The 23,701-nt window shown below is 37.0% G+C and overlaps 1 protein-coding gene across 8 annotated transcripts in view; it reads left to right on the plus strand.

The window, feature by feature from the left end:
* MLIP (muscular LMNA interacting protein) overlaps positions 1-22,931 on the plus strand; it is a 104,884-nt gene extending 81,953 nt beyond the window's left edge. For 7 of the 8 annotated variants that reach the window (XM_079297684.1, XM_079297680.1, XM_079297679.1 and 4 more), the window contains one exon: positions 2,236-3,249. In XM_079297684.1, coding sequence (XP_079153810.1) covers positions 2,236-2,325 — 90 coding nt within the window. In that variant the 3' untranslated portion in view covers positions 2,326-3,249. Of the gene's footprint in view, positions 1-2,235; positions 3,250-13,200; positions 13,255-20,491; positions 20,521-22,609 lie in introns of those variants that run through there. The other variant, XM_079297681.1, reaches the window with a different exon arrangement.
* Positions 22,932-23,701: the final 770 nt, after the last annotated feature.

A 23,701-nucleotide genomic window follows, 5' to 3' on the forward strand; every position in this document is an offset into this window, starting at 1 on the left:
CTTGAGCTGTGCTGACCTCACTGAGGCATTATAACAGCCTGACTGAGGCATATTCTCAGAGAAACTCCAGATAAATGGCTGTGACAGCCTTTCCTCATGCATTTGTGTTTGTGTGCATTATTGAGAAAAAAACCCTTAAATATGATAAGCAACCTGAATGTCCCTGTAAGAGTTTGTACAGGGGCATTGTACATGCTATCCAGAATGCTCTGAATCTTCCATCTGCAGGGAAGCAAAAGGAAGCCAATAGTTCTCTTGTCAGACATGATGTGAATAAAGTACCTTACTAAATGAATTTCTCTTGCTCCTATGCCTCTCTACTCACGTTGGACTTTTAGCAATGGCAGTCATCTCTTCTTCTTTTTAAAATGGAATTTGATTAAAAATTTAATTTTAGCTCTTTCCATTCCTCCCCACAACTCTGACTTGATGTAGAAAAATCCAAGAACTCCTCAAGAGTACTGCAGCAGTACAGAGGAAAATAATTGTGGTATGTGTGGGTTCCAGCAACACATGGGTGGCATCAGAAGGTTTCTATAGAATGTACAGTTTATATAAATATAGGAAAAAATGAAAAAAATAGTGATTTACAATTTGACTTTGAAATTTTGAGGTTGAAAGTGAATATTTGAGTTCAGTGACCACAGGTGAGTTGATAGTGAGTTATTCATGCTTTAACTTACTGAAAGCCTTCTGTTGCCAAGGTAGTGTGCTGCCATTTTCCTGGAATGAAAGAGCAGGAGAGTTATCTGGACTTGTTGCTTTTGCCCTAGGCCAGCTCAGCAGAGCCTTCCTGCAAAGGCAGGGGCAGTTCAGACCTCCCTTTCATCAGGACTGGACACTGATTATGCTGGCTAGAGTTTTACTGATGAAAGGATTAGTTAATCACCATACTTCATATTTTCAGACAAATATTACCAGAGCTTAAAACAGTATGACATTTCAAGCTAACTGTGGAAACTTTATAAATTACCTGGGGCACAAATACTGACAGCATAATAAGTCCAACATTGTTGTTGTTACAACAGAAGGCAAAATTAATTTATATAAAAGCTACACATTAAAATGAACAAAAAAATACTGCACTGTCTTTAACAGGTGAAAAAGTTAAAGTAACAATTAATAGGTTCAGTTTTGCTTGCTTTATTTAGTTGAATTATGTTGTATGCTTTATAGTACTTATAAATCGGTATTTTGTAAATTGGTACTAAGCTAAGTAATATTACAAATTGCTGTAAAGTATTTGTTTTTTTAGAAGATCTTTATTAAGACATCTTTATTATGAAAAAAGAAGTAGTGACTTGTATTCAGATGGATTCACTTAACAGAAACTGGTTTTGTTTGTGAGAAATGGCCATATGTTCCCATATGTGGTCAATTAATAGTATAATAATATGTGGATCTAGGGAAAACACTGAAGTGCTGAACAAGACAGCATATGCTCTTAATTTCAGCTCCTGCCTCCCAGAGTATGTTCTTGTGCTGATATTATATCTCTTGTGGGTGGAGGAGACCTGGATGCCCAAATGAGGATGTGCACAGTCTTACAGCACCTGTGAAACTCTCCTGAGGGGTTTTAGTGCCTGAAGGAGGGCTGCAGCACTGACTGTGGAACTGGGCTTGGTGCCAAGACAACAGCTTGAAAATTGCTCTGGTTGTCTCTAACCATGAGGTTTTTAGCCTGTAAAGACTAATGACTCATTCTCCCCCTTCACCTGCTCTCAGTAAAAGCATTTAAGGCTGCATGGCGGCTGACTTCCAAAGAGAGGGAGTTCTTCCTACCAATATTTCCCCCAAATTGGATAAATTTACTGCTGTCATGGGATGTAAGAGCTGGGAATTAAAACTAGGAGACTGGGAGCTAGGCATTCTGCTGTCTGTGAAAGAGCCAGTGCTAATCTGCTCTTGGATAAGAATTTAGCAGGCATTGTCTGGCTGTGGGCCAAAGTGCTCATACTGTTACAGATTTTCCCTGTTTTTCTTTGAAGATTTTCCCAGTCATGCTGGGAGGTTCAGCTCTTACATTTCTATTCTCTCCCCTCTCTGAGCTTTCTTTTCCTTTCTTTCTAATACCATTGCCAGCAACAACCTCTCTAGGTAACACTGCTCCTGTCCTTCATGAGCCCATCTTGAAAGGACAGAGCCTTTCAGACTGCATCTTTGAGGAGGCTAGAGAGTAGGTGAGATCCCACATGGCCTCAGCTTTATTAATTTATCTCTTTTGATTTTTCCTAGACCTCTGCAGTACCTCCCTGCCCTGCCAAACCTCTCAGTGTGACACTGAGCTCTGGTGACTATGTGGGTGACATTCAGTTTGAGACATAATGATGCAGCCAGCTGTAACTGCTGACCTCCAGCTTCACATCCCTTTGTTGAACACACTGTGTTTTCTGCACACCAGAGAGTACCTTGTTTGCTTTTCATTTCATTAGGAAATGTCGCTGTGTGGAAAAGTCCATTTCCTTTAAAAAGAAATTGTAGTTCTTCCTTTAACAGGTAGATGATCTCATGCAGATAATCCAAAGTAATTAACAGAGAAAAAATATTCAAATTAACAAAGATCATCTGGAAAGGATGTAGTTCAGCTTACAAATATCTTTCATCATCTGTCTTCTGGGTACAGTGTATATAGATTTACACTCATATGCCAATAAAATTTATAAACCAAGGAAAAGCCCCGATTTATTTTGATGTTTTTTTCATGTTATCATATGATGCCACCTTCTTTTTTCCCCCTATACAACTGGTATTACTGTTACCTAGTGGATATCTGCCCCTCAAACATTTTTTATAGATAGTGTAATATTTTTGAGGTTCCAACCAAAAAGTATCAAGCTTCCCACATTTTTATATGCCTTTACTGGAGTTTGTATTTTCCCCATCATAGGAAAGAATTTTTTTTCCTCTTGGTACATTTCAGTAGCATCCCAGAAATTTTCTAAGTGTGTTCCACTTCATTCAAAAAGAACCATGAAATACACTGGAACTGGGCATAACTCTGCAGCAATGCTGATATGTCAGCTTTATGAAGATTGAAATTTTAAATTGGGGAAGCAAAAAAATTTTTGGAGGAAGATTAAGCATTCTGTTACATCATATAAAATGACTCATAACAAATGTTAAACAATTCATGTGCTTGCAAATATTTATTAGCAAGAATGTTTACAGACCCCTTTGTCATTTAAAAATAAATTACTTAGGGCAATGGAAGAAGAAAGATAAGGATGAACTAAAGAGATATTAGCTACATGTGGTGTGAACCCGTGTGACCAGTTTGCCAAGGTTTATCATTAACAGGAGCAGGACTGGTGCCTTTGAAGAGGCATGGCAGGAGGCAAGGCTGGTGTGAAGTGGCTGGGCTGCTGCCAGGCTCTGCTCTGCTCTTTGCTCATGCTCACTCTTTTGGTGGGCAATGCATTAGCTTCTGCTGGAACTAATCACAGCTTTTGTCACAAATTTTCTGGTTCTTTGGCTCAAAGGCACAGCACAGTGGAGTTCCTGGTCTAGACAGCCAGCCAACTGGGTGAGAATGCAGGATGTATTGTGTCAACAGCCTTGACAAAATCTAAGTGCAAGATGTACACCAAAACCTGGGTATGCCTCCTTGAGCCTATCCCAAATATTTTGAAAATCTCTTTTTAAAAAGGATTTTATCCTTTAGGCACAAAAGGAACTTATATATTGGGTTTTCTTAACCAGAAACACTATTAACTACTGACAAAAAATATTGTGTATTCATATTCACTAATTTAACACTTAAATGTCTCAAAAGCCTCGTTGGAGTCTTGCTAAAATTCATGGAGTGCTCCTGCTGATATACAGATACAGACCTCTTTTGTACCTTTCAAACAGTCTTTTTTCAACAGTTTTGATCTTGTTTCGTTAAATCTCCCAAACACAATAATTTTGTCCTAGCAAAGGATCCTTCAGGGATTTCCTTTTCTGTACCTTGAGCACCAGCTGAGCTGCAGGAGGGAGATGCACTGGACCCCAGTCAAAGTACAACTGGTTTAATGGGAGGGATATCTACTGGAACTTTTTGTGTGTGCACTTTCATGCTGATAAAAGTGCTTAGTGTAGATCGATTGTATTGGCATGAAAGTTCAGTACCTTTCCTGGTTAACCATCTAGACCTAAGAGCCCTAAAATGGTGCAAGACAAGCACTTTGCTTTTTGCCCAAACTTCTTTTTTTTGTGCCCATTGATTTTTTTTTGCATTTACTTTTCTTTTTTTGCCTAGAAGACTGGTCTCCTACGCCCTCTGTACCCAACTAAACTGATTCCTCCAGCTAAGTGTCCTCCATCCATCCTTTGTGTCCTCCATCCATCTCCCCCACTGACTGTCCAAACCCTGGACCTTTCAGCCACTTCTCTTCCATTGTGTGTGATGTTCATGAGAATCCTTATAGCCCATACAAACACAACATTTTGTGCAATAAGGTGAGCATCAAGTATAGTGTGGTTCAAGACCTTTGCAGGCAAAATTCATCTGAGTCATGAGGATTCTGTGCTGGCAAGTGCTATGGGAGATGCATCTCAGATGAGCCTGTGTGTCCAACTTCCCTGGATATTACAGCTTTCCATTCCTTGACACAGCTCATTTTGGGTCTTGCTTTCTTTAGACCAGCTAGGACAGGTTCCCACCACTCTTCATTCAAACTATTTCTTCTCTAAAGCAGGAATAATCTATTTGATCCCTCAGATTAGTTTTAACATTTACCCACACTCAAGTAATAAGGTATTTATTTTTTTCTTGGTGATTGAGCAAAGGGAGACTGATCTGAGAGAAATACAGACTTTTCCAGTGGCTCTATCTGTCATCCTGACAAGCAGTTTTCTCTTGCCAGTACAAAGTGAGTTATACTATTGCTGAAATTTTTAATCTTCTTTGAGAAAGAATTGGAGAAGTTGGACAAAAATTTCTATAGTCCAAGGTGTGTGGGTAACAGGTGTGGCTAATGAGCTTTGTAAGGTGAAAATTGTGTTCCATTCCTTAACTGAAGTCTTTTTGATGAGCAGCTGACACACAGTATTTACAATATCTCAAGAGAGCTCCTGCCCTAGAAAAGCATCAGTTGTGGAAGTTCATAGAAGGTGCTGTTTGGAACCTTTCAGATGCATCCCTTCTATTTTCTCTTTTTCTAACACAGAATCTGGCTGCAAATGATCATACATTGCTTCCAGGAGCAACTATCCCACTCTGAGATGTAGAGTGTACTTTGGGATGCAAGAGGTTAAAATGTGGGCATTGGGTGCTGCTTCTTTAGGCTATGTCATGGTTTCCTCTTTGGGAAAGTACCAGGGTGGAATGTGTGCCACTAGTTTCAGGCACACTTGACAGGGAGTCAAGACTGCTTTGGAAAAATGTATAATTTCTGCAGAGAATAGATGTTGATCATCTGTCAGACTCTAAAGGAATACCTAGAAATGTCTTTCTCTCTTCATACCAGAAGCACAGTTAGGTTCATAGGCAATGTCAATAGTGCTTGATACTGGCCCTTCCATCCTGTGGGATTTACAGAATTAACAATTTTACCCACTTGTGAGGATGAACCAGAACTAAAATTAAAGCTTCCATTCTGTCTTTGAGACAGCCTGAACAAAAGCACCTTTTCATATCTGAGAGACTGGTTTAAACAGGACAAAAGTTCTGCTTAAATTTTTACTGACTGGGCTGACATATTTACTTTGGCAGAAAAGATTTTACAATCAAATGTTTTTAACAAGTTTCCTGGTTCATTGAAGGCATCCACACAAACAATTAACACGGGCATTTACTGTTGCTAATGAAAACAATGCCAAAAACTCAGAAATTTGAATAGAAAAGTGAATAAGTCAGGAAAAAGGTTCTGAAGATAATTAAGATTACGTAAATTTTTGGTATATCATGTCAACTGTTCCTTGGCAAACAGAATAATCAGATGTCAATAGTGGGCTATTTTAATATAAACAGAGTTTTTTTCACCCCAAAAGCAAATACCACTTAGAATTTTTTAATGCTTCTGTTTTCATCTATTGTATTAACATTCATTGATAACTGAAGGAAAATTAATTTTGATTTTGTTCTCATGATCAATATTTAACATTTGAATCAGTATATGCTGATTAAATTCCTAACAGTATTTCCTGTACCACCCAGCTGAAGTCTGAGGTATTAATGTTTTCAAAAAGAAATTATTTAATTTATTGTCATAAATACTTGCAGTAGCAGAAATAGCACAGCAGATACAGGATAAGGTGTTGGAATTTCAAACAGTTAGACCCATTCTGCAAACAACATCTCAACAGCATGGGAATTTTGTTCTGTTCTGTACTAAACCTGGACTATTTTTCTCTGTTAGTTCTCTGGAGTTTCCCCTTTTCACTTCTCATCCTTTAGGATGAGGAATAGTATGTAGTGACTTACCTGCTGTCTCTCCAGCCACCCAGTAAACACGTGGTCAGTGTCCACAGGGTCAACCTATGGAATGCTGAATTTCTAATTACATGTTGTGTTTTGCTTCACCTTCCACTAGAGGGCAAAACCTGCTGGTATAAATTCTTATAACCCTTCTTAATATGTTAAAAGTACAGGGACAGAAGGTCACAGTGAATGAAGTTATTCTCCATCTGCACTATTGTTAAAAAATTACCTTAAACAAGTTTTCCCTTGGAAATGGCAAATGGAAACAATTAAAATGATTACCTATGTCTTATATTAGGGAGACTGGATAAGGTGAGGACCTAAAACCAGGATCATGTCATGTGTTGGTTTGGGGTGTAAGATAATGTCAGCTGGAAAAAGGGAAGGTCAGGGAGGACCTCCTCACAAGATCCCAGTACTTAAAAAACACTTATGGAGAGGGCAGAGGCTTTCTCTTCTCATGGATCCACATGGAGAAGATAAGGTACAATAGGTTCAGCTGGCAGAAGGAGAGGATTCATCTTGTTATACAAGGGACTTTTTTGTGAGAGGGACAATCACTGGAACAACCTCTGTAGGGATGTGTACAGTCCCCACCACAGGTGGTTTTTCTGAGATGTATTTGGACAGGGTGCTAGGTAACCTCACCTAGGCTCTCTTTCCCTCAAAGGCTGAGCCCTTCCAATCTTTGCTGTTCAAAGATTCTATGATTTATAGGAGGCACAATAGATGTAAGTACCTGTTATGGCAGACACCACTAGATTTTAGAAAATCAACTATTTTTTGAAGGAGAAAGGAATGACTTGCCCAAGCAAAGAGGCAAGAAATGAGTGGGTGTAGCTCCCTCAGCCTCTAAGTCCTTAATGACTTTCAGACTTTTCTGTCAGCAAGGGTTGAATGCACAATTTATGAATACCCCAGTGAAAATCTCCCTATTTGTTAAATATTTAGCAGCACAGCCTTGAAAATGGATTGGAACTGCCTTTTTGCAAGCATTTGTGAGAAATGTTAAAAAATTACCATTTCTGTCTGGTCAGGCATTACTTATAACAGTAGCAGAGGAGAAGTTCTCTTTAATGTCCAACTTTGTGCTCAAGCCAATTTAATTTTTTTCCTAAATGGTCTAAATGGAATTTTCTTGAAACCACTAAATGTAGTCATGCCAAGAGTGTCAACTTTTCATAATCACTTGCAGATCTCCAGGCTCATAGGTAAGTAGAATATTTAAAGGGGATATTTATTATTTTTAAAATGAAATCCCTGGTCTTCACTTCATCATCCAATCTCCTACTCATTGGAGTTTGTATTTGATTAATAGTAGCATAGTGGGAACAGACATTCTGTGAATACAGCAGCCTTTCAAGGTTGCCATGGAAAAACACTTTTCTCCCAGACATCATCCCAGCAGCTTTTATTTTCTAGGAGACAATTTCTTTCTCTCTTTTGAACTTTGATATTTAAATGCTGCACTTGTGTAGGTGTATTGTGGTCAATCAATTTACTATCTGTGATCCATAAAAATTGCTTTGGTGTAGGAAAAGATATCAGAGGTAAACAAGTCAGTTCATTAGTGCTGAGCTACAAATTGGACCTCCTAGTTGGGAAAATATTAATGATTAATATTGCTGTGTCTTCTTTGTATATTATTTTATGACATTTTTGGGATTAATTTATTTTAATGATATATTTAGATGACATTTCTGTCACTTTTGACTTGGTTGGATAATGCCTTCAGAAAATGCATCTAGAGCTCAGCTCATCTTTAAAGAAAGGTGTTTTTCTTGAAGCACTTTTTAGAAAGATCATAACTTTCTAAACATAATCAATTTGTATCTTCAAAGCCATTGAATTAGCAACAGAACTTGAAGGTATCTTAGGCTCAACAGGAGACCCAGAAACATGCACTTAACACGGAGATGTTGTGTCTGGCACCACTTGGAATGACCTCAGCTCTGGGGGTCAATGGAATGTCACATTTCTCTGGAGATAGCTCTTCCAACAGAAGAGAAAATAATTGATTACCATGTCACTGCTTTTGGCCTGGGCAGTTGGACAAGTTTGAGGATTTTTCTGTCCTATTTGCAGTAGGAGAAGCTGCTGATGGGAGGACCCTGGCCTTCCTTTGGTGTGCTTCTGTTCATTTAGAAAACGTGTGCACCAGGCAATAGGATCAAGCCCAGCAGGCACTTCCTAGGCTCAGAAACAGAATCCAGAATCGTGCTTCCCAGCCAACACACCCAGGAGCGTTCAGGTTTCCTCTTGAAACAGAGTTACAGCCACCTCTGTTTCTTTCTGCATTCTCCTTTTTCAGGCTGTCTCTGCTGGGACAGATTAAACCAGTCCTAAGCACCACATAGTGCTTTGAGATGCTTTGTCTTTCTTCTTAGAAGTCTCTACATAATAAAAATTTGAGTTCATCCTATTATCTGCTTTCTAGGGTGATGACATCTAGTTTTCTGCATAATGGATTTCAGTCAGACTTTTTGATGCAATAAACATTCCCAAATATAATAGAAATTCTGGTCCTGGCTAACAACTCGCTTCTGAGTACAGAACCAAGCCAGAGGAAAAGGCTGTTGTTAACAGCATTAGCAGAAATAAGCAATTAAGCAAAGAATACCAAACCAGATTTGGTGTGTATGAAACCTGTATGAGAAACAAAAATGATACTTGTGCACTTCTTATTGAAGACACTGTAAAAGCAAGGCCTGAAGGAAAAAGAAAGTACAAGGATTTGCAAGTCTGCCAGGATGTTTTACTGCATAAGTCTGAAGGAACATTGTAAATCTGTACTGCGATTGCTGTTTCCACTTTACTTTTCCTTTTCCTAGAGGTACAAAATGCAAAAGAGATTGGTGCTTAAGGACTGAATCTTTCACATAGATTTTAAACTATGTCATTTCAAAGAGACTAGAGACATTATAATCATAAATTGCCCCTTTACATTGTATTATTTTCTTTCCCCTTGGTTGAAAGTATTCCTTGCTGTGCTGCTGTGGGTGTTTTACCATTTATTGGTACTGATCATTTCATATCCACTATCATTCAGGTAAAGTGGAGACACCTAAAACTGTTTTATAAAATTATTTGCTTGCTGTACATGTTTAAATAAATGCTTTTAGTCTTTGAGAAATCAGCTGTTTTTCTTATTGTGAGAAAATGTATCCATGTTTAATAAGGGTCTAGAGTACCTAATTTATTTTCAAAGAGGATTAAAGACTTGATAGAGTAGTGCAAATGTGCATGTTCTCTAGTTACTATAGTTGAAATATTCTTTCTTCTTATGTATGTTATGTCTCACTGGTTCCAGTTTTAAGCTGGTGCCTCAATTAGCAAAGGTTGCAGACCCTCCAGAGAGTGACTTAGATTTATGAAAAATGTCTTATGCTGAGAACAGTTCAGAAAGCTTTATATTAGTTCAGAGGCAGCTGTGATTCATAGCACAATAAAGATCAACTGACCTTTTAAAGGCAAATATGTCTTGCTGATTACAGAACTAAATGAGCAAAGGTCTAATGAAGATATTATATAACCACCTTTTTCTAAGCCTTGTCTTAGTCTGTGAAAGGTTATTTTGGGCAGGTGTATAATTTCTCTTTGAATTTATATGCTGCTAGTATTTATATATTGTAAAGATACTATGCTCTCCTTGGTACAATTTCACAGCCACAAATGCAGATTTGTCTATTTTGCTCTTTCACTTTTCTTAGAAATAATAAAGAAAAAATGCCACATTAAGAGAAATCTGAGTACCATCAGCAAAAGTTAAAAATTGTTGATTAACCTTGTAAGAGTAGTGCAGAATTTTGTAACTGTCAAAGGAAAAAAGACTAGTCATTGTAAAAGCAATATTCATCTCCCACCATCAACAGACACAATATTTTCACATTTGTATGGGAGATAGGGCTTCTTGCCAGCTGCTTTGACCTGAAGATGAAAGAATGCCAGGGACAGAGTTTGATGAGATCTCACTGAGACTACACACCCATAAAAAGTACAAAGTTCTAATGGCATTCACACCTCAGGTCTGCTGGACACAAGCACATTCCTATATGACCCTGAGGGGTGACAGTCAAACAAAGTCTAGTAAGAAAGGGCTAATCCAGCCTCATTCTGCCTACTTCATATTCTGGTACTTTTATATTTACTGTGTCATGTTCTGTCTCAATAACACACACACAAAAAAATCATATTTTAAAGGAAAAATCAGGAAGGAAAGAACAAGATCTATAGTCTTTTGATTAAGCTCAGGACAGATATGGAACAATTTCTACAGCAAGGCAGACACATTTTGGTCTACACTGACACTTGATGGAAATAACACAAAATCATCCTTCAGGTCTTTGGGATGAGGCAAATTTGTTTGCTTTGCAGCTGGCAGAGGAATTGTATGATTGATATGAATTGTATGATTTTGGGCAAGATCTAAAAGCCTTCATTTCAGGGATCTGCAAGACTAATTGTTATTTCAGCAGAAAAAGGGTACAACACTTATGTTCTCTATATTTACTAAATTACTACTTACAGTTCTGTGTAAATGAGCCATATGTGACTCCCTTAAGACTAGACCCACCTGGCTAGTAGAATGTATAGACTTTCTATGATGACTTCAAGGGCTTTTGGTCAGAGAAGACTTGTGGAAACAGAGAGGACTCTATATTGTTAGCTAACTATTTTTCTTCATTTTTAATTGGTGAATTCCTTGCCTTCTTTTAATTAAACACTCTAAAATAACTAATATTAAGAATATCTCTCCAGAAATAAAAAGTAATTTTCCTCTCTATGGAGACTGTCACACAGTTTGACTCTTTAGTTTGAAAAGAGGATGCTATCAAAATAAGGGAAGCACATATATTTATTGGACAAAAAAAGGTATTTACTTTTGTCAGGTCTAAGGACAGACTTGAGGCCTCATATTCAAGAAAAAAGGTAGGGCAGAATCATGACTCAGATGGGCATTTCAGATTAACAGGGCAGGCAGAGAATACCAGCAAGAAAGGCCAGGATGACATAACACAATAGAAATGTGTTTTTCATTGATTTTTTCTCTGTGGAATTTGAGAAAAAGAGCTGTTGCATTCTCAGGTCACTGCCTGACTAGGGAACGTTTCTTTCTTGTGAGCAGTGGAGAATTCTTCTCAGAGGGCATAGCCATACATCAGAAAGGGAACAGAATATGAATAATAATTTCCTTCTTCTCCTTGTGGTTGACCCTTTTTACTTTCCCTGAGATACAGACTGTGCCATATTCTGACAAGGCAATGAATATCTCAACTCTAGGGTTTCTTTCAGTGGAATACACTTGCCAAGATGCCACAGGTGTTGCTAGAACTTTGTTCCTGTGTGCCATCAAGGATTTCCCAGCCTCAGTAGTCATGGGAGGCTGGGTTTGGGAGCAGAACTTTTGTCCCATGCAGAGCATCAACCCCCCCTGTGTGTGTAAGGTCTGGGGGTGCCTTGGCCTGATTGACATTGGGAGCCACAGGAGTGTCAGAGGGTGCTGCCACTTGGAGGATCTAGGCACTTTAGCCCTTCCTTACCCTTCTTTTGCCTAAATTTATTCCTCTGTAAACATCTATTGAATAAATAAACTTGTTGCCTAAAGTTATTCCTTTGCTTTTTATTTTTGGGAACAACAATAAAAAAAAAAAAAAAAAAAAAAAAAAAAAAGTTAAATGGTACAGAGCTTGTGTTGTTACTAAAGTAGATTCCTTCTTTGGAAAGAAACCAGGGCAAATTTACAAAAGAAGAGAGAAATATATAACAATTTCATAATGTAATTGCAGAAAATTAGAGTATATTCCACTTCAGTTTATTCCTTTGTGTACAAGGGACAGTTTAGTAGATCAATTTGGCTTCTCAAAAAGCACAATGTAAAAATCAATTTTCTTAGAAGTGCAATATTTTTAAGCAGCACATAATTTGCTGATTTACTATTTGATCTAAATGCCAAAACAAATTAATGCCTTTGATACACTGAAAATAGCAGGCTTCTTCCAATCTTTTGGAGATTTCTCAAACACCCAAATCCCAAAACTTCCAGCAACCTTTTTTTTAAAGATGATGTCTCTGTGTCACTCTATAGGCAAATGTCACAAGCTTATGATCTTAACATTGCCTTTATAAACTCCAGCTGATCTATTTACCTGCACTCTAATTAAAATCTCATTGAAGTTGATATGGTTCTTCACTTGAGTCACAGCCATCAAACTTCACTACTCAGATGCAAGATATGTAATAATCAAAATGATGGAAAGTCACCAAGATTCAAGAGTTTACTGCACATACTCATTACTGTTATACAGCATATTTTAGTGAAATATTTGTATGATTTATGTCCATGAAATTTCAGATTAAGGAAAGCTCTTTTGGAGGAGATTGGAGAAGACAGATATTAGAAATGATGGAAATATGGTTGCAGTTTTAAATAACTTTATGTACATTATCTCATACTAAAGGTTTCATAAAGTAGGCACTTTGCTGTGATTTTTACTTGAAATGCCTCTTTGAAATTCAAAGGGGATTTATCCCTTCCACACCATTTTAATTATAGGAATATAATGTAATAGAAAATAGGCCATACCTTGAAATAGATTTTAATTCAGACAAGGACTAGTAAGATTCTGCTGAACACAGATCTCATTGCTTTACTATCCTCAGTATGTCTGAGAGTATTTGTTTTAATTTTTAATTTAAATTTTAGTGATATTTTATATAGAAATTGAACTGATAATGGATTTCTTTTTCCTGTGTTTAACCTCATGCTCTCTCCAACCTGTGACATCTTGGCTTGGCAGCCCAGTCCTCCCATGGTGCCTATTCCAGAAAATGAGATGCTCATCTCCAAGGAGGTAATCAGTTGACATTTCATGGATTTTAGCATTTGCATGCTAACTTTATCTTTTTTTCCAGTGCAGAGACTACATAAACATTAATTTTTCTTAATGATCAATGAAGAAAAACCCCAGAGCTGTTTTGCCAACTATGTTGCTTATGTGAATTTGAAATAACAGTAACATTTATGCTTCAGGTTCCTGATGTGCTGTTGGGATGTTAGCAAGTGGGAATGGTTAAATTATGCAGCCATATTTAAATAACACATTCAACAATTTTCAGTCACTGATATAGCTTCTGTTTTAAATACTAGGTGCTACAACAGCTACCAAAAGCACTTAGGATAATTAGTTATTGAGAATTTCATAAAAGACAGTCATGAAAACAAAAAGTGTATTTCAAGTTTGCCCAGTATCAAAATTCAATGCCAGTTTTTTTTTTCACTTTGAAGAAAGATAAAAAATTTCTTGAAGTCTAAATTCAGTGGCCAATTCCCTTCTACATCTATGTGTCTAAACTCTAGGAGCATAGACTCTAAGACCTACACAATTCATTCAGTGAGAGCAGAAGCAATCTATTAGTCCTTAACAATTTTCTCTTGTGACAAAACATATAGAAAACTAAAAAGGTTCAGCTGGCACTGGCAAGTCCTTTTCTCCAACAAGATCATGAGCATGAAGATGAATTATGGACTCAATGTTGAAATAAACATATGTAATTCAATTAATTATCACACTCTTTACTTGGGCTTTTGAATGTAACAGGATATTGCTCATTACAGGACATTTTCAATCCTAATTTAGAAATTCACCTATGAAGTCATAACTTAGTACCAATAATAGCAGTATGAGAATGTTTATGACACAAGAATGAGCTTTTTACTGCCAAGACCTGTTTTACCAGGTGCATTCTCACAATTATTTCGCTAGTTTTAACGTGAGTGTAAAAATACTCATAGGAATGATATTTGCACATTTATAAACAGCTTTTTCTTTAATTTATTATTCTAAAATATTAGATTCTAGTTTGTCTGAAAGCAGCAACATTGTAATTGAAGTAAATGAAGATGATGTTGGCCAATTTCTACCAAATCAGTAACTTCTTTTTAGTTTTGAAAAATATTGTGGGAGTTTTGGGGTCAAGCCCTTGACATTTTGGAAGTGGAGGATTTGCTGAATTCTGAATTTATTGACAACATATCAATATATCCTCAGAGTTATCTCAGTTTCCACTGAAAAAAAAAAGAAAAAGAAAGGGGTGGGGCAAAGATAAAAATGCAAACAGGTTGATATCTCACTTGTTGGGTGGATCAACAGACTGTGGGTCTGCACCAGGAGAATGCAGGCATGACCATAGTCTCATCCTCATGTGCACCCCTGGCCTCTCTGCACAGGGTGTCAGAGACTTGGAGCTATTTCATATCTCTTTTTGTTTGAATCTCCATCACAGCCCTCCAAATCTCCTCCTTTGTTCTTTGCCTTTGACATCTCTGCTTGTTTCTACACCATCAATCCCCTTTCCTCTGCCTCCCAGGAGCCAGATTTGATTCTCCCAAAAGCAGGTGTCTGCTATGGAGCTATTCAATGAAAGACCCAAAATGCCCTCACAAAGTGAAGTTAGACTAAGAATGCCTTTCAGATCTTCTCAGATAGGTTGTCTTTTCCATCTCAGCTATAAAGATTCAGAAATATTGAGGTAATGGTATATCATTAGAAGGCAGTGAGAGGGACTAAATAGTTCTGAGGATGAATTTGTTTTTGAGATTAAGCAGATTTGCAGTACACCATGAATTCTAAGACATGCTGATATACACACATATATGTTTACATGTATATTTTGAGTGTGTGTATGTATTTGCAGCCTCTGATGATGCAGATGATTTTCCTGTATTTGAAGAGAGAGGGAAGCAAACAGCTAGATCCTTGTATCTCATCCTCTGCTTTACAATTTGCACATTAAGGAAGAATTTTGCAAAATCTAATGGAAAGACAGATCTTTTCAAAGAGAATTCTCTAAGAGATAAGACACATAATTTAACTGATACATTATTAAGATAAATTCAGAAAGTGAAGGATCTTACACTGACATAGTAAAGCCAGACACAAAAAAAGTGTAAAATTCCTTTGGTTAGAGGCCAACTTGGTCTGTTCTAAGGCAGGTAAAATATATTAGAACTGTATTCTAAAAGTTTCTACATTAAAAAAAAAAGTCTAAATGTACTACAACAATGGGATAATTCTTACCATGACTTGTAGAACAACTATATGTGATGAAGCTGTGGTTGCATTTGTAAGGACCAAAGACAGTCAAGGGGAAAGAAGAAGATTTACAAGTGCTGTTATCAGTACACTTTGTATCTGCTTTGATTAACATCTTATTGGATGACTTATAATAAGGTTAGCTAGAGACAAATAATTAGCTTTAACATTGAAAAAAAGTGTCAGATACCATTTTGTACAGCTGAGCAAACTATTTGTGCTGGTTCCCTGGGGCCTGTCACTAATGTGTACTTTGCAACTATGACTATGCAGGTGGACTCCAATCCATGAAGAAATACCAGAAAGAATTGTGTCAGGCTCACTACAAGCTGCTCAGGAAGATGACACATCAAAATCAAGAGATGACACATTTACTATTTTCTCTATTACAAATCAAAGGAAACATTTTTCATAGAGCTGTTCAACTCACTTGTACAGAGCAAATGATCTAATATTCCCTCCAATTTTTAATCTCATTTTTAGCAGGAGGAGGTGACCAGGGCACATCATGTTGGCCACATGAAGGCTGAGCAATCTATTTGTTTGTTAAATGGGTGTCAGAGAAGACACAAATGCATCTAGAGATTACTCCCTTTGCTCATTCTCATTCAAGAAGGACAGAACAAAGGCATCTGTTTCCCTTGAGATCTATTGCTGGAAATGGAAGTATACAGCTCTGATATCGAGAAGGAGAACAACACTTATTCTGTCTTGGAGACTGACAGGGGTGCAACACAGTACTGGGAGCAGTTTAAGTTATTTGGGACAGCCTTTTTAGCTGATCTGAGGGTGGTGGCTTCTTGGAGATAAGTTGTTGTCAAGCTGTCTCTGAAAAACAAACACATTTTCACCATTTTCTCTTTTATATAGTTGGGTTTTCAGAATTGTGTGTTATATATTGTTTTCCTTTCCAGTGCATTAAAAAAGCAAGGTAGATCTTGGTTGATGATTTTTAAAATCATAATATTTTTCAGGCGCCTGCATTGTTCATTTTTATTTGGGAACCTATCTTGACTCTAGGAACAGTGTATCCTGAATTTCCACCTTATGAGTTTCATAACCCCAAATCCCCACCTAATTTAATGTCTTTTTTTTTTTTATCAGTGAATTCTGTTTGGATGATGAACTGATTAGGAAACAATCTGCCAAGTCATAAGCCCAATATTACTCTTACTGCTATCACAAGACCCTTAGATCACTCTCTTATATTATCTAAATTATTATCTGCTCTCTTTATCTAAAATTGTATATAGGCCTGTACTAAACTTCACCTGCAATGTTCCTCCCTCAGAATGAGAAAGTAAGTGTGATTTGTGCAGTTCCAAAAAAACCCAAATGGATGGGCAGATGCTCTGTGAAATGTAAACAACTCTAAGGAAGGAGTGAGGGAGGAAATGAGGGAAATGTGCTGGTAGCTTCTCCTTAGTAATTTGTATTGCTTTCCTCAGAGCAAGTGTTCACTGGAAATAATAATTTAGAAGAAGAGAAACAACAAACTAACAAAATGGAGGTATCTTTGTATTCAGAAGAATAGCATTCATGTAATTTTAGCATCATTCTGTTATGGTATGTACCAAGTAAGACCTGTGACTTCCCTGTGTAAGTAAGAAAATAAATAAACTGTATTCTCCTCCTTGTGAATTCCTATCTACAACCAGAGAATTGTAAATGGAGGAGGTCTGAAGGATACTCAAGCAATATGCCAGTAATTTCTGATATGTACTGTCTTCCTTTCAAGCAAAGCTGGTATTTGCCCAGGCCATGATGTGTGAATGGTGTCACAATCAGTTTCAGAATTTTACTGAGTCTTTAGAGAGAACGTGGGGTACATGTACCTGTATAATTGGAAAAACCTGATTGTTTTCAGGGCCTAAAAGTATGTCCTCATTTCCCTTATTCATCTATGATTTCCAAAATCCCAAGTCTACAATTACAATTACTAATAAATGGCTAATTATAGTTACAATTACAATTACTTCAGGTCCCATGTGATCTTTTGCTGAAGTTGAGTAATTACTCAGTCTTATCTGTTTGTTGTTTATAAAAGATCTGCAATATTTACTTGACAATCAATAACATTTCTAAAGTCAACATTCATAAAAAGACCCCATGAGAGAAAGCTGATTCTATTGACTTCAGTGGCGACAGGATTTTACCAACTGTCTTTTGTGCAAAGTAACAAAAGTTCTTGAAATTTGAAATTCTGTGAAAATGTCAATAAGGTCCAAAGTTCTGTTATACACTGCTCTTAGTCTTTATTTACTTAAGGAGTGTTTCTGCTTGGAAGTCAACATCAGTATTAATCATTGATAGATTCTCATATAAGAGGAAAATGTACCCATTTTATTAAAGTGTCCTTGTTATAAAGAATTTATGTAAAGGGTTTTGCTTCAAACAAAAGCTCCAACCTAAATAGCATTATCGCAGCAAAGTGATGTTCCAGTTAAACACCTTCCTCACTGGACCTTGAATTCTTCTGTAATGATTCAGCTCTTGCATACTGCCCAATACCTTTTCAACTTGTAAAGAAGATTGCAACCTGTCAAAGTAAGGACAGGGATGTGATAGATACTTAATGGAACTAAAGGGAATTCTACTGGAAATACTCCCACTCAAAGGTCAACTTTATGGAAGCACCTATTTTTCCCATTTGGCACTGGGATAAATCTTTCCAGAGGTGTTGGGGAAAAAGATAGTGTTGCTCCTTGTGCTTTCCTGGGACACAGAAGCATGGGCTCTTCATGTGTCACATCAGGATGTACTATTCACTTCTTGCTTTCAGCCTTGCACAAGTTTGTAGCCTTGTTTCCCAAAGAGTGGAGAGCTGGCATAGACTGGGATGGCAGAACCTGACTGCCTGTTCCTCTCTGGACTAGTGGTCTCACCCCCCTTAATTTATTTTGACCAAGCCAAGAATTGCAACCCTAAGTTCTCTCCATATATTTATAGCAATTTAGTGACCTTGAAAATGAGCATTGAAAGTAGGAATAACTACTGCTTTTACTACATGAGTAAGATTTTCAGGTGTTAGCTGTGATGAATTCTTCAACCTCTAAATTGAATAAACCACTGAAAGAGTAAACTGCTGTCTTCTGATACTTATAAATAGAAAGGCAGGTCCAAACAATCTACACTTCTAAATTCTCAAATAAAATCTTTAAGTATCAGAAGAAAAACTTTATATTTACTTTTACCTGAACAATGCTTTAATTTTGATTTCCTTTAAGATTTTACATGTTCAACAGGAAATTTACATTGCAACAGATATTTGGGCAATACTTTAGTCAGCTTCAATTATATCTTCTAGTTTTAAGTAAAACTTCCAGTTATAGCCTACTGACTTGAAAGGAAATATTAGATCACCATGCTGTAACAAGTTACTGTAAATATTGTAGTTTTATAAGTTTACATTTAAAAGTCTGAAAGGGTACTAATATAAGAATGATAAAGGGAAGTTTGAAATACCAATATATGATTCAAACTGCAATTTGAATCTAATTCTACCTGGCATTAATAAACAGCTGTTGTTATCAGTCTCCTACAAATAATGGCAGGAAATCTGAGAAACAGTTTTAGAGGAAAAGAACATGCCATGAATAGATAGTCAGAACATCGTTGTAGGCTGAAGAAGGCTTTTTAAAATTATTCAAATCTTAAGTAATGCATAAGTAAAGAGAATCATAGAACCAGATTAAAATTAACTATAGTGTTTGATCACTCTTATGATATAAAATATTTTTCCTTGTGGCTGATCCAAATTTTCCCACTTGCTGCCTGGTTTTCTTTCACCATGCAAATCTGAGTTAAATCTTTTTTAATGGCTGGGAAGGGAAAATAGGTACCCCTTAATCTACTGTTTAGGTTAAACAAGTGCTACCCGTAGCCACTCCTCATCTGCCACACATCTTTCCCAGAAATCAACAAACAATTGTAACCATCCTGATAGTTGTCCATTGATTTCTTCTGCTTGCTTCACTAAGCAAAAGAACTATTTGTATTGTGAGGGCTCAAAAATGGAAACTGTGTTCCAGATGCAGGCTCTCTAGTGCCCAGCAGAGGGGAATACCTTCCTTCAACCTGCTGGCTGTGCTCTAATTAATGCAACTGTGTGTGAGGCTACCCTTCATCACAAGGCTGGACTGGTTCACATTCAGTTCACATTCACATTCTAGACCTCCTGTCACTGTCAGCAGAGCTGCTTCCCAGTCTGCCAGTCAGTCAGTCACAGTCCTGTGCCATTGCTTGGGTTATTCACTTCCTCCTTCCCTCCTTGTCCTCTGCCCCATACAGAATTTTGCATTTGCCTTTGCTCACAAATATTCTGCTAGCCCTTTCCTCCAGTCTGGAAAAGTCCTCCAGAATGGGAGTCATACCCTTGGCACACCAGTCTATCACCCTCCAAATTAGGAACATCCACAGACTGCCTGGACATACAGGTTCTCCAGATCTCTGATGGAGATGTCACCCTAACATTCTGTGAAACACCACCTGGAATAGAGATTTTGGACTGTTCAATATTATATTTTTAGAGCAGTGTCCCAGATAGTTATTGATCCCTGTAGTCTATCCTACTCCTTGTTTTGGGTGCCAGGATATTACTGGCAAATCCTTGCTAAGGGGGGGGCAAGCAACACCCATGTCACATGAATACAAGGGTGGCCACATGCTCTGGCCTCCCAGCATGAGATTCAAAAAAGTGGAAAGTGGAAAAAAAATGTGAATCTGAAATGTCCTCTGATGTGCAGTTACTCAAGGTAATGCTTGTCTGTTGAAATTTCCTATGTGAAGATTTCTTCAAGAGTACCAATGCATGAAAAATCATTCCTGGTTCAGTAAGAAGAGTTGTAAATTAAGAGTGCAGCAAATCAGTGATTAAAAAATAGAGAAGTGCTGAATGAAGTTTTCCACCACTTTTTACAACTGTTCCTGCATAACATATTGCAGTTTTTATTCTCATCTTCACTTTTTTTTTCTTTTTATTTTCATTTTTCTATAGGTTTCCAATGAAAGAGGTTCTGTTTAGATGTGATGGTGAGTATCACTGCTTTTGATTACAGTCACAATTTGAATATGTAACTGCTTTGCTGTCACTTTATAATTTTATTTGAAAAGATGATAGGATGCTTTAAGTACACAATTCAGTGTTTAGATAATAAGATGGCTATATTTGGAGAATGATTTTCTATGAATAATTACCAATTCAGAATAATTCCAATTCTTAGCATGATGGAATAAAGTCGCAATATAATTAATTTTAACTGGTATGCAATCAAAATGGTTGGAAGAAATTGAGGTATACTCTGAAATTAGATTGTGAAAGGATATCAGGGAAATGAGACTAATTTTTTTATATTTGAGCACATAACCACATACTGCCATTAAATGAATGGTTTGCTAGAATTAAACAATACCACATTGCAAATAATGTACAATTCTTGAGAGCTGATTTAATGTAGTACTTAGCAAGAGAGGTCAGCAAATAGGTGATATTCAAAAGGCTGGAAGGTTCACTGTCCTATTTTTCCTTGTTTGTCTTCACCAAAAAAAAACAAAAAAAAAAAAAAAAAAAGATTAATCATCACTAAAAGTTTATTTCAATTATTATTAAGAATTTGAGAATAGGATCATGGAGAGAAATGGAAAATAACACCTGAAGCAGCAACCTAATGGATGGAGCAACCTAATGAAATTTCCCTTTGAATTACTTAACCTAAGCAATTTCTCAAACACTAGTGATTAGCAGTATGAGTAAGTTCCCAGAAAACTGGAGAAAGGTAAACACAATGTTCTGTCCAAGCAAAAGAGGGAAGGAAAATCTAAAGAACCACATAAAATTCAGTCCTAACAGCATTTCCCAGGCACTGACTGGAACAAAGTATTAAACAACACATTTGTGAGCATCTAGAGAATGGTAAGAAGATAAGATTATTTGCACAGGGACACATCAGAAACAAATCCTATCAAGTTGATCTCATTTCCTTCTGTGACAGCAAAGCAGATATAAGGATGTGTTTTATACAGTGTATCTTCAGTGTAGTCTCACATGATATCCCTGAGCAAGCAAAGCAGATACAGACTAAATTAAATCACATAAGGTAGATAGGTACTTGATTGGAAAGCAGGACTCCGAGAAGAGTTTTTTGCTGCCTAAGAGGGAGAACATACACAGACTTCCAAAATGCTGTCCTCTAGCTCTAGCACTATAAAACTTTGCCTTTAATTACTTTCTCAATGACACGGACAATAAGCTTACCCAATTTACAGATAATGCCCACTTGGGAGAACTTGCAAGCAGCATGGAAGCCAGGATTTTAGTTCAAAAAAATTCACTTACATTGCAAGAATGGCTTGAAATAAATATTATACAATTGATCAAAGAAAAATAAGAAGAAATATGAAGGGTACAGACAGAAAAGGAATGAAAAATAATACTTCAGGTGAGAAGCTGAGGATTATAGGGGAGGAAAAACTGAGTCTGAGAAGAAGAGGTGATGTTTTCAGGGAGATGTTAAAAGGAATGCTTATAATATGTTGAAGATAATCACTGTTTTTTTTTCACTATTAGTATAAAATCAGTGGCATAGGATGTGGGAGATTTAGAAAAGATATAAAGGGTTCAGCGTCTTCACAGAGAAGATAAGAAATAAGGGCAGAGTAGAGGCACAGCAGTTTCTCTCCTCATAATGGACTATTATAAAGGGATATTAGTCACTTTTCCATCTTTCCTATGAGTAGGAGAAAAAGAAATGGGTCTAAATTTCAAAGAGAGATTTAGTTTGAATTTGAACAGTTACAGCTCTGTGAAAATTTAAGTCCTAAAAGCAGTTTGCCTTAGGCTGCTGCAAAGGCAGGCAAGCTTCTCACAAGACAAATCTGATCTGCCAGCTCTCATCTTCTCCCACAACTACAGGACAAAGAAGGTGGCTGAATATATCTTTAGGGTTGATTTGTTTGTGGGTTTTTTTTTTTTTTCTGTGAAACTATGAATTCTATTTGTTAGCAGACCATCAGGTTGTATAAATTAGGAAAACTAAGTGACCTAAGTGTATGTTATGCATTTTACTAATCTGTATTTTTGACAAATTGTGTTAATGCAAAAATCCTTCTTTTGCAGCCCCAAATTAGGATCAGGATCCAGAGCTAAAATGGAATTTTGAAGCCTATTTCTATATTAAGAAGGAAAGCACAGCACCAGTCTTATTTAAAGCACCATTTAAAAAAATATTGCTTCCCATATGCTAGTTGCAAGGCAGTAGTAACCATCAAATATTCTTTCAAGAAATAATCTTATGAATGAGCATAATTAACCCCAGAGATACACATTGAATATGACATTTATTGAAGTGCTTGCTGGTTTAAGAGATGCCCAATATAACACAGCATATTTTCTTTAGAAATAATATAAATGTTGAAATTAAATAAAGCTGTATTTTTATTGCAAAGTCCTTTTGCGATTCTTGTTTTTACTTCTGTAAATCTGGACAAATGCCAGCATTGCTGGGAAAGGAATGCTCCTGTGTGCTTAAACTTGGTCACATTTTGCACCACACAGACACTTTCATTTTGTGAAGCAGTCCAGGGATTATCCATGTTTGTGTCAGCACCCACAGCAGTCAGCAGTGAACATGCACAGTGATTTTCCCCTGCCATGCAATATTTCATTGCCCTTTTGACAGTGCCAGGTGCTGAGTGCAGGCAGAATTACCGTCTGTATTCCCAGCACATCAGGAGGAAACACCACTTCCCAGTTTATGCTGCTGGGTTTTGATCTTGTGCTGCTTCCACATGATGTTGTCCAAGCCTGGCTCTTAAAGACTTTGCTTTCAAAATGCATTGTGGAAGTCTAAGGAAGCTGGATGTCTATTCCAGCATGAGCTACTTGTCACTGTCTGGTTAAGAATGGCGAATAATACAGTAACACACACCACATCTTCAAAGTAGCAAGAAGAGGCAATTTGTTGAAAAGTTATTGTACTTATACAGGGTAGATCGTGTAATACAAAATAGAAAAGGCTAATTGGTGCAAAAAGGCAACACTTTTTCTGAAAACATGTTTTCTGTAAAATATTATGCAGTACACGCACGGCTCTGTCATCAACAGGTATTAATCTATGTTACTAATTTTTCCTTCTCTTGTTTGTCTCTGAGAAAAATCCCCAGCCTGGGAAAGATCTGAGCTGGAGCTGAGAAAGACAACAGCTTGGGA

The sequence above is a fragment of the Erithacus rubecula genome (assembly GCF_903797595.1).
Source record: "Erithacus rubecula genome assembly, chromosome: 2".
In the NCBI taxonomy this organism is placed as follows: domain Eukaryota; kingdom Metazoa; phylum Chordata; class Aves; order Passeriformes; family Muscicapidae; genus Erithacus; species Erithacus rubecula.